At 37.2% G+C, this 12,539-nt stretch overlaps 1 protein-coding gene across 1 annotated transcript in view; it reads right to left on the bottom strand.

The window, feature by feature from the left end:
* LOC117373028 (ERC protein 2-like) overlaps positions 1-12,539 on the bottom strand; it is a 118,175-nt gene that overhangs the window by 92,464 nt on the left and 13,172 nt on the right. The window contains 1 exon segment of the mRNA XM_055223075.1: positions 3,715-3,882. Coding sequence (XP_055079050.1) covers positions 3,715-3,882 — 168 coding nt within the window.

Below are 12,539 nucleotides of genomic sequence, written 5' to 3'. Positions count from 1 at the left end.
TTAGCAAGATAATCACATTTAAAGCCATACTGGGCGACATTCCAGGGAAAGCAGGCGAAAAACTCTCTGCTGCATAAGTTATATAAAGTAAATTAAGTGTAAATCTAAACGAGCAATGAGCCAACAAACTAATATATTTGCAAAACCACACACATAGGCTCCAAGTAGAAATATTTGCCCATAAATGTTGACATGAAATTATACGGTAGATATATGGTATACAGTCTATGGTACAAGCCCTTCCTGGCTGTATTCTTGTTGAAAGACGGAGCACATATATGTATTTAAGTCGTGATTGTTATCATAATGTTATTCTATGTTAGGCTTGTGTGCACATGACAAGCAGACATCCTCCCTCCTCCCTCTCTCCGCATTTTTCAACATATTCATTCATACGAGGGCTCTCCTCTGCATTCATACATACTAATTAAACAATAACAAACTGCCATCACGTCTACACATACATTAATGAATGGTATAAACACTTAAGCAGAATGAAAGACAGTTGTTTTAGACTCATTTTACTTGAATGCACTTGTATGGCCGGTTGGCTCTTTTATGCTCAAAAACTCTATCTCTACCTCCCTCAGCTATGGAATGCGGTAATCAAAGCTCGATAATTACACTTTATTTCACTAACACTGTGAATATTTTTCTCTTGCTCAGGGAGGAGGAATGGTAATGCTTTGATGTAAAAAAAAAAAAAAAAAAAAAAAAAAAAGCAAGCTGGAAATACAGTTAGTTTGAGATTTAGGGAGGGCACTGCAGAAGTGATGTACGGGATTAGGTTTTTGAAAAAAAGTTGGCCGTGACTTATAGCTTGTCATCAACATCTCCACTGAGTTCTGTATTCATGTAGTACAACCTGTGGTCAAGCTGGAGGAACAGAGCGTTTTGTCTTGAGTGATTTTTAGCCTGGCTCCAATCAGCGGCCCTCAGGCTTGTACCATTAGCCTAGCGCTGATTGCTGATAGCAGCTGAGGGGGCCGCAGTCACAGGCGCAGGGCCGTTTACAGGAATCCCCCATGTTCTGACGGCCTTATCTGGAGGCCTGTCTCTGCACTCTGATTGGTCAGATGGAACCTATTAGGATGAAAGCCATTGGTGGCCTCATCACACATCTATCAAAGATCACACAAACTGTTGGGAATGTGCGCCGTGTTACCATCTAAGAAAGAGCACAGTCCCACACATGTGTTTAAAAACTGGTGTAGACAGTACACTTTATATCACATTGATTAATTTACTTATTTGGTTTACAGAATTGTGCTTGCTGACTTTGATCTCAGTCGAGATGTCACAATATAAACTTTTAAAGTGACAATTTTGGCTTTCATTCACACTATTTTATAGATTACGATTGATCTAAAAAGAGACATTAAATCAAACTTTCTGAAAGAAGGCTATTGTCTAGTTAATGTTCAGTTTTACTTTTTTTTTATATATAGAAATGAGATAAGTTTGTCAAAATTCTCACAATTATTATTTTTATCATATGCTTTATTCACTGCACATTGTCTTCCCCTGATACTATGGTAAATTGGTAAGTCAAATTTTCCAGCAGTGAATCTGGCAGTGAATGCTTGTCCAAATAATTACATAATATGTAAGTCATTTCCTATAAGGTTTAGATTGCTACCAAAAACAGACAAAGTCCTCACATAAGCCATTTTAGCAGCCGTTTAAAAGTGAAGAAATATATGACCCATCACATCTGGAGTTCTTCCACATAAACTCAGAAAAAGTCCATATTTGTTTACCCACACAGTGCGTGCACTCCAACATAAATCTCACAACAAACACTACACCAATATTTTGCTTTCTATCAAGAGGGCACCACTTCCCCTTGCTATCCATATGCATCACACTCAACAGGGCCAGTATTGTGTTGGAGAAGTGTGCACATGGGGGAGGAGGGAGCGAAATGAGAACCCGGAGTGTTTTGGGAGACGACTCTCACCGTAATCCTGCTCTTAAGTGCAGTCATTTTTTACACTAATATCCAGCAAGAGACATCCAATACACTTTGGTTTCCTTGGCCAAGCAAGGCACGAGTTACAAGTAGAAACTGATAATGATGAAATATTGACAGTTTACAAGAGGAAGCATAAGTCAGGAAACATTTAATCAGAGTATTCTCTTCTCCTCCTGTGGCTTTCTCGTTCGCTCCTATTCAGCTTTTCAACACAGAAGAAGCCCGAGCTGTGCTGATGATACTAGGCCCAAGCCAGCGATGAAACCAGGCCGGGTGAGTGCTGACAGGGCAGGAACGCAAGCAGACTGGTGCAGGTCCCCCGAGACACTGCTGTTAGACACTATTAGAAATAAACTGTTATGCACAAGACATCACTCTTTACAGAGACTGAAGTGTCTGTATGTGCAGACTATAGGGAAGAAACATGAGAGCGTAAACTATACTTCCACGGACACAGGCCGACCTTTAAAAAGCATGAATATGGATCAAGATGACCACAGTGTTTGAACATGAATAACACATGTACGCCAAAACCACACAGCGCCCAGCTCAGCATGTGTTCCTCCCACAGCCACAGCCCATCAAACCAGGCAAAGAGAAACAAATAAATAAATACATCATTATGCATTGGTCATGGTTTTGTCAAAAGAGGACTGCTACAGAGCTCAACTGTTCCATGTTATTATACGTAAGAGCTAAAAATGTCCACATCTACTGAGCTACTTTTTTTTTTTTTTTCATTTGCTCATTATTTCTTTAGTCTTTACCTGTTAGCATCAATGTTGGGTCATGTGGCTTATAGTGTCATGTTGTAAGTTACAATGGTCAGAAATGAATACAAAAACAGAAGACTTTCCAAAATTTGTAATGAAAGATAATTTTAGGTAGTCCAAAACTCTTAAACTAGATATTTTAAACTAGTCTCTCTTTCTACGTTTGAAATGCTGTTATGCCTGTTTTATAGATTAAGCTTAGTTGCTCATTTATCACTTTTATTTACAAATTACAGCTGTCACAAATCTTTATATACTGTCATTTCGCTTTGTACACTCAATGTCTCGGTGTAATTTGTATCCAGGATATTCAGTTTCCCAGATGCTTTTAAGACTATAAATTAGAGATCTATATAGAGGAGGGATATGGGGAAAATATATTGTGTTCCCTATAGAAAATAAACTATACTGTCCCTAAATTAGCCATTGTAAAATACATTAGCTATAAAAACTGTTTTGCACGAATGAGCGACTATAGTGTTTTTCTTTCTTTTCTTTCAATAATAATAATTGTATTACATTAGAAGCACATAAAACAGATCAATGCCAAGGCGTTGCTCCAATGTTGGCACTGCTTATTATAGTCTAATCATTTCAGTGAGCGAAAGGGAAGACGAGGAAAGAGATGGTGATCTACTTTGAGGACATTAGAGGATATGAAAGAAAAAAGGGGATGTTAAAATGAGAAATTCATGTGTATGTTATTGTTCCATAGAGGGATGTAAGGACTTTTCACCTTATGTCACGTGTGTCAAAACAGGTGTCACTGCTGTGAACACTATTATTTGTCATCGACCTCGTTAGCCAATAATTTACAACAAATGTCAGATGTTTTTTTATACAGGAAAATTACTCTCAGACCACTGCCATAATCCTGTGGCTTTACTGGGCTTTGTTTTGTTGTGGAGACAGTGTAATGATGTGAAATTCAAACTGCTCAATGGTCCCAGGCTACGTTCTTTATACCTTCTTTTGCAGGACGTTGACTTTCCTCTCCTTGACCTCCAGCATGTCCTTGAGATCCCGTATCTCTCCGGTCAGCGTGCTCTTCTCATCAGACAGATCTTGCAACTGTTTCGTCTTTTTGGTCAGAAACTGCTCTTTCTCCTCCAGACGCACCCGCAGAGCATCAACCTATAACAAAACGAGAGATTTTTTTTTTTAGATATATTCAGAACAGGATAGTGATTGAACGTGACAAGGGAGGGGGTGTTTTAGGAATATGGAGATCAATTAGGGTGAACTTCTATCAAAAGTGCGCCTTAAAAAGATATGTCTTCATCTGAATCGTGCACAGTCATACTCCCACACCGTCCCACTCTCTGTGAGGCTCTGTGCTTTCTCAACACCTTCAACACTTACTGTAGATTTAGGACTCTTGTTGCCATGGTGAAGTGAGTGAACCGAAGTGAACTGGAGAAATCAATGCGCAACACTTTTATCCGCATTTAGTAAATACGTTCACACTACCTGCACGATGATGTAATGTTGTGAGTAAGTATTTTTGTTGCATCCAGTTGTTTTCAGTATTATAATATTGGGTTTTATAACAATACGAGTTGCCTTATGCTTTATGATACTACTGCAGCCTATTCATGAGTTCCTACTTCACATATAGAGGACCATTCAAAAGATAGAATACGTTCTTTTGAATTGCTAATTGCTACGGCAACGGTGACAGCTTTCATCACTCTGAAACTCAGGGATGGAGAAATAAATCCACAACTTAAAACTCAGCAACTGTCTCTTTGAACACATTTTGTCTTTGAGCCTGTCCCAAGCCCTGACAATGGAGTGAATTGTGTCAAGAAAAACTGAATATCAAATTCAACTTGCAAATCACTATAAAAGGAAGTGGGGAAAATTATCAGAAAGAGGAAATACGCGCCAACAACAAACATGAAAGAAGAAGTTGATATTTGTCCTAACCAAGATTACACAAACAGCTTAAATTGTGGTTGCATTACCGTAAGACTGCAAGTTTTTCCACCATAGCTGTCAGTATGAATGTGCATCTCAATGTGTAAAGTGAGAGCGCACTGGGCAGGCTGCAGACACACAGAGGTCCTCTCAAGTGCATCCATTAAAAGCAGGCCAGGACCCCCAGGTGTAAGATGGTGAAGTATTTATCTCACGTTGCTGGTCTGGCAGTGAACCAGAGTCTAATACTGAGCTCAGTCTTTGTAGTCTCCCCTCTGCATAAAACACAAGCCATTATTCAAAAACAGGCATAGTGGAGTGACACTTAGAATGCAGTCTATATTGGTCTAGGCACATCTTTATAGTGCCCTGTGGGGTTCCTTCACATCTGCAGCAGACGAGAGAAAAAGACCCCCAACTTCACACAGCAAAGAACAATTTAGAAAGAATGTAGCGAGGAGGCCGGACAGGAAATCCCCGCTGTCTCACCTGCTCGAGCCCACTAAGCTGTTAAAGTGCGGCGAGACACCCTGCTAATACCCTCTTTTAAGCAACGCTGCACCATTTCAAGACCAAAACGGGGGCTTACAAATGATAGAAATGCATACCAAAATACCACCATAGTGGGAACTGTGTAAAAAATAAAAAAAAATAAAAACTTTTGACGATGCCTCACTATACTGTAAAAAGTATGCAATGAACTACACAAATTATATCATAAACATTAAAGTAGGGATGCACCGATACGATACTAATATTGAATATGAGTGCCAATACTGAAAAATGAGCTGGATTTGTTACCGGTTCCCTGATATTGCTTAAGCTGATATCCTGAAATAGAATGTAATAAGATTAATTACAGGCTGATTTTGACCTAAAATATGTCATAATGTTTGTACATTTATTCATACAAAGCTGTTCTGTAGTTATTTATTGTTACAGTTACATAACACAATTGAATCACTTGTGTAATAAGTTAACTCTGTTTTAAGGAAATAAGTGCCATTTTCCGTCCTTACACTGGTAATGGTTGATATTGGGTATCGGCAGTTAAAGTATTGATATAGGTATCAGAACTGAAAAAGCTGGATCAGTGCAGCTTTTATTATTGTTATTCCTCTGCAACAGAATGGCATCTATCTCCATGGAGACAAGAAGGGGATATCACCAAGCCAAGATACAGGGCAGATCTGTGAAGAGATGATCTCTGTAAGAATGTATGTTGTGCAGATACATTCTTAAAGTATATGTTAAAAAATAAAAATAACTCTAATTAAATAAATGATGATCAATAAGTTCACACTGTAACATTTTATCCAAAGCAACATCTCCATGGAAACAAGCAGGTAGCAACCCCCAACCAGAAATGCTACTTAGGTATTGAAGATTAGATAATAATCAATGATAAAACTAGTATCGAAACTAGATAGTCAAATGAACAAGTTTTGAAACTAAGAAAGTCACAGGAGCCGACAGAAATTAATGTTTCCTGAACAGTTTAAGAATGATCTTATACACCCATGGCCCCATGGACCACAATAAAACTACCTGGACGACTGAAGATTAACACAGATCTAAGACCACATGGTAATATAATGAAAGAATCAGAATCAGTATTAGTCTATTCCATAGTATCAAAATTGAATTTTTAATATTGTGACTACACTACTTAGTGCATGTTAAAGTTGTTATGAAATTTGAATATGTTTAATTGTAAAACTTGTAAAATGAATATGTATGTAAAGCTATATTGCAAATACTATAATATCTTCAGAAAGCATTTTAGTCTGAACTTTTTGGAACAAGACGTGCCGTGCATAAAACAACACTACATAAAAAAGATATGGATTGTAAATTTTTACTATTTTGTACAACAACTGGTTAAACTATCTACAGCTGCAACACATGTGTGAGAGATGTTGTCACTGTGCCCATGTTATCGGCTAAAACACATGCTGAGGTGACAGACAGCTAACAAGTCAGGCTGATTAACCTCCCTGCTCTCTTTCAATTTCCTCTCCAGTTTTCCTCCTCCTCATCTCCCCAACTCGATCCAACAACACCACTCTCTTTCCCCACAGCAGCGCTCTTTCAGCACCCCAGACCTCCAGCTCTGCACCAAAACATCCACATGTATTTTTCTACTGCGTTTAAAGATGCACAGCCAGTTGTGAGATGTGGGAATATGAGAGAATGTTGTTGTTGGGATAGACCTAGATCTGTGTTTATCTGTGCAACACTATCTTTAAACTGATATTAGTATTTCTATCACCAAATTAAAAAATACCTTTGTTATAAAGGCGAGTCTTTCAATAATACACGGATCATGTTCGATTTATTTATTAGGTTAGTAACTCAAGAGTGGTCAGGTGTTGATGAAGTTTGGGAACAAAGGTAAACAAAAGAGGGCACTCAGTATTGTATAACCATGCTATTCACTTTGGCCACAAGGGGTCAGACACAAAATGCTAATTACTCTGTCTGAATGAAAAGAGCATTTACCCCTGAACTAGAATATTCCAGTATGAGTCCTTGTGTGAGGGTCTATGTGCCAACAACAGTCGGCATTTTTTTTTTTAATAACTTTGAGCCCAATAGGTAAAGAACATAACTAATGAAAATGTGATCTAATCTAGTCATGACTACCAAATACCAAAAGGATCACAGGATTAAGTTGCATCCAATTATTTATCCACATAGAAACAGCATAAGCAGATACAGTGTAAGCTCTTTCAATTCATTTATTCATACAAAAATAAACCTCACTCAACACTAGATCATTAAAGTAGTGTTTTAGAAAATATGATGTTTCAAATCAATCCATTTTTGGCTTTTAAACTAAACAACCGCATAAAAGCTTTAAGACGTTCGCATGATTATTATAAGAAACTACATTGAGTTAGTTTTCGTTAGTTAGTTTATTTTCTTCGGTCAGTTAGCATAATCATTAATCTTGTTATATGATTCATGAATAGCACGAAAAATGACACAAAAATAACACATAACACTTGAATTATTCTACAACCGAAGGGGTTTAGGCTGAAGTTTAACACTTATTTTGCCTAAACCTCTTAACATATAGAACACAAGATGGCAGAAAATCTATTTAGAGACATCATGAATGTAGACACAGATATCTACACATGTCGATATTCATACACACATACACACATACACACACAGCCATGAACACGTCAATATGATGCATACATATAGGTATACATTTAGACACATATGCAGACGCTTTATATCATTATTATTCATTTGTATACTTTATAAGGTAAGCTAGCCATGATACTGGACATTTGGAGCCTTTTAATGTTTTGTCCAGGTTGTTCCATAAATGAACACCTCTAATGGAGACACATGGACTCTTTAGGCTTGTCCTCACATTAGCTTTCTGAAAGATTCCCAATTCTTTCAGATTGTCCCTACTCTCCCTGAGTTTGAACATCTCTTGGGCCTTAAACATCACAATTGCAGTATTAAGATGAACAAGATGATGTCATTTTAATGTGTTTAATTTTATTTTTTAAACAGAGCTTTTGTTGGGGCGTAGTCATCTGCATAGTTGACAAGTCTAATAGCATTTAGCGTGTGTGTGTGTGTGTGTGTGTGTAAAGTTATGAAATATTAGACATTTTATCTTCAGTAGTGTTTATTGCAAAAGAAAATTCAAAACAAACAGGTGTAAAAAATGGAGTACTCTGTGTCCTCACATTCCTTTTCTCACATTTCATAATGCTGTCTTTTCTGGCTCGTGTATTATGTAGGGAGCCAGATTCAGCTCTGGAGATAAACACTTTCATGAGTTATAAGGGAATAACAAAGAAAAAATGAGTTATTATCACACAAATCATTATCACACTGTGTTGGTCCGCTAAATATGTTTTATATCGGTTCTTGAGTTTGTGTTCCTAAATCTGGACGTCATATTAAGCGTGTAATGTTAGAAGTTGTAAATAAATACTACTGTATTTTTTGACAAGAGCCGTGTGAGCCTTCACTTGTATGGCTCACTGTGATCTAACCAGTGTTTCATAAGGTCTGAGGGTCTGTTTGTTCAAATTCATCTTTCAAATAAACTGCAATACACATTATGGTTTTACAGTGATGTTGCAAGTCTGGACTCCGACTTATCAAAGATAGACCGTTCTTTTCTAGACAGATTCAGATCGGAACGTTATATTGTGTTAATGTCAGAGATCAAGAGTAACCACTTGTGTCCCCTTAAACCACAAGGTGACACAAATATATCCTCCATAATAATAAATGATTAATAATCAAGAGATACTGATATCATATGTATTTTACAGTACTGTGCAATGTCAAATATATGGAAACCCTGAGATATAAGCAAAAAAGGTGCATCTGAACCAACTGCTCAAAAATATTTTCTTGTCTTTTTGTCTTTTCTTGTTTTTGTTGTTTGTTTGTTTTTTGTTTTGTTTTTTTTGTTTTTTGAAGTGTCAAATTTTTAAAAATAATTTGAAAAAGCGCCCAAATGAATTTATTATTATTTTTTTTTTTTTGCTTGTCACTCAGGGCTTCCGTACAAACAAGTTTTGTAAATTAATCCATATAGTTTCCGGATGAGGCAATAGAAAGTCTGAGTAGATGTGTTTAGGTTATTGCCAAAGGTTAGACAGACTTACATACATAACAAATATTATTCATATGACCATATGTCAGTTGTACTGCAGTGATGGGTGCAGGTGCACATATGATTGATATTGATACAAGAACAAAGCTAAATAAGCTGGTTATAATTATGTCTTTCCATGCATACCATATACACATAATTGGCCTACATAGGGATATTACCTGACCCAGAACTCAAATTGGTGCTAGAATCAACGTAAAAACAGGTCAGTCGGAAAATTAAATAAAGGACACATCACTACAAAGGCTTCATGGACAGTAAGCAGATGTAATATAAATCAACAGGGATGTTATGTAACGCTTTGTTGATAACATCATGACCATACTGTGTCTGCCAATCCAATGGCTACAAATATGATAACATATGGGAAAGGTAATGAAAGGTGCTTTGTTTAAAGTTTTGTGTTTTAATACTGGACTATAGGATGATCTGACTGAACCAGCACACACTCTCTCACTGTGAACAGCTGCTGCTCAGCCTGCTCCTGCACTCATTAATCATCATTACTTTGTTCAACACAGTCATACACCAAGAGATATCCACAGACAAGAGACACATGCACACATCAAGGAAGAGCCACAGCAGGCGTTCCCCCTCATTAACACTTGCTCCATCTTTGATTACTTTTCCTGATCATTTCCAGTGCTGCACGCCAGCTCCACGTCCGCTTTCCAAAGGATCTCTTTCCGGACAAACCGCACAACGCTCTGGCAAACATATGGAAACGACCCGTTCCACCGCTTATATTTGCATAAAATCTGGAATATTTCAGTTTAAAAAAAAATAATGTGAGAGCCCTGCTATTTTACATCAATAATAAAAGGGAGATGGATTGTTGCAAACAGCAGGGCTTTGATTGTAAAGGCGCACTAGAACTTTATTTTACTTTTCTAGCGCAGTCCACCACCTTCTTGTCTCACTTGAGAAATGTAATGAATTTGAGAAATACTACTTGGAATGTTCCACAGTATGGGATTAGACTTCTCTATCTTGCATTTGTTAAATTGCAAGTGTTTTTATTGCTCAAAATACTTACTACATTCTCTCCACAGGTCTGACCTGAAGGTGATTGTTTCCATGTACGGTAGATAAATAAATTTAATCCCATATTCTGGACCATTTCAGGCAAAGCAAAAACAACCACGGTGACAAAAAGATGGTGAATTGTCATGATGCAAAACACGTAAATAAAAGGATAGAATCAACATTTTTGTTGCCATAGAATAGAAACGTTTGAGTGATTATCCAATCTGCATGTTCTGTTATTCTAATCTGAATGTACCATATGAGTGTTTTGTCCATGTGCATATATTGACTGACTTTAATTCAACCATTAAATAACCCATTCAATTTCTGACCTCCCTAACGTCTTTTTATGTTCTTTCCACATGGCCTCCAAAGAACTTGCATGGGCTTTATTTTGGATCGCGCCATGTTTGTACTTAGGGGCCCAGCCACTGTGCAACTCTCACTGCATCCCAAACCACACCAGGAACTAAGGAGCAAACTGTGGGGCCAAAGAATAGAGCCCGTAGTTAGTTAAGTTCATTTGAGGCTAGATCTGGTCATGGCCTGCATTTCTTGCTTGGACACTTATGCATATTGACAGTATGGCAAATAGTCTATGTTTAATTAAGGATCATTTGGAAATAGGGCGGCAATGTGTTTTGACCAGAGATCGACCGATGCCAATGTTTGTTTTTGTTTTTTTTTATGGCCAATGCCAATACTGATTGTCTGGCATCCAGAGAAAGCTCTGCCAATAGCCTTTTTCTAAATAAAAAATATGGAGAGTTGTGTAGACACATCTTGTGCAGTTATCTCTTTGTAAGTCTTTTTGTTAGTGTTCAAATAAAGCTTTATATGGGTTCTTTAGGCAGCAGGTCAGCTAAAACAAAATATTGGCTTGTGCTGGAGATTTAAGGCCGATAGCCGATCTGCTAAATAGGGCAAATATCAGTGCAATGTATCGACTGGCCAACTGATATATCGGCCTTTCTCTAATTTTGATAATAAGAATTGTTATCTAGACTATAAGAAAAAGCTTTTTTTAGAAAAAGGACAGTGGCATTATTAAATCCATATAAAAAGAATTGGCTATTTGTATTTCTTCATCAATAATAAACTTAATTTGTAAATATTGCATTTAAAAGTCTTTAGTCACCATATTTCAACCTTTATTTGGTTGATGTATTTCAAACGTCACAATGTACAATGGAATTTATCATTTGAGCAGTCGACTAATTGAATAACTCATCGCTGAATAATCTAAAATACTACTATAATACATTATAATACTACAAAAATAATTGTTAGTTGGAGCCCAACAGTTGGAAACAAGAAACAAGTTCAGAAAATTAAAGTTGACAGACAATTTGAAAAAGCATAGAGTGGAATGAGGCAGGAAGGAGGGACTCAGTAGGGGACGGTCCAGGGTGGAGCGTAACCAGGTCAACCACATCTTCTCTCCGTCTCAGTGCCTTTATGTACTATTAATCAGTAATGAGAATGTAGAAAGATCAACACAAATAGTCCTACAGGGACAGAGCACACCGCAGCATCTCATCACTCACTGACAAGTCCATAACCTCCAACATTTATCAAACAACTCACTGCTCCCACATCCCTCTTCCGGCTGCCACCAAGTCTTTCCCAAAGCGTTTCTTCTGCACATACCACACGCCACTATGGATGACGACTCATTTGCAGTCGTTTAAATCTTCCCCGAGTCATTACAACTTAACCACAAAATCAAAACTAAGGAATGGGTCTTCTGGCAGACACCTTGCAGTGCGTAGTGATGAAAGACAAAGTAGATTATATTTGAGGTCATATGTGAAAAAGCCAAGCACAGGCCAAGCACACAATGACACAATGCTAAATGAGCAAATAGCTATTTAGGAATAATTGGTAACTTTTTGCTTTACACTGGCCTTCTGCCAAAACTGAAATACACAAAAATGTTGTAAAAAGTGATGGATGTCAAAATTTGCTAGATACTAACACTGTGAACATAAAGTTTAATAATAATCATAAAGCAAATGAGACTTGTAATTTACCCTCAGTATTTTTGATGACCAAATCTGTTCAGAAGATATAAAATTATTAATATAATACTTTTTTTTTTTTTTAACAAATCAATTCTACGCTGATATTATGAGTAAAACTCACAACTGAGTAATCTGCATTAGCAAATGACATCACTCTT

This window comes from Periophthalmus magnuspinnatus, chromosome 7, assembly GCF_009829125.3.
Source record: "Periophthalmus magnuspinnatus isolate fPerMag1 chromosome 7, fPerMag1.2.pri, whole genome shotgun sequence".
In the NCBI taxonomy this organism is placed as follows: Eukaryota; Metazoa; Chordata; class Actinopteri; order Gobiiformes; family Gobiidae; genus Periophthalmus; species Periophthalmus magnuspinnatus.
The sequence above is the reverse complement of the archived record's forward strand: the minus strand, read 5'-3'. Positions and strand labels throughout refer to the sequence as shown.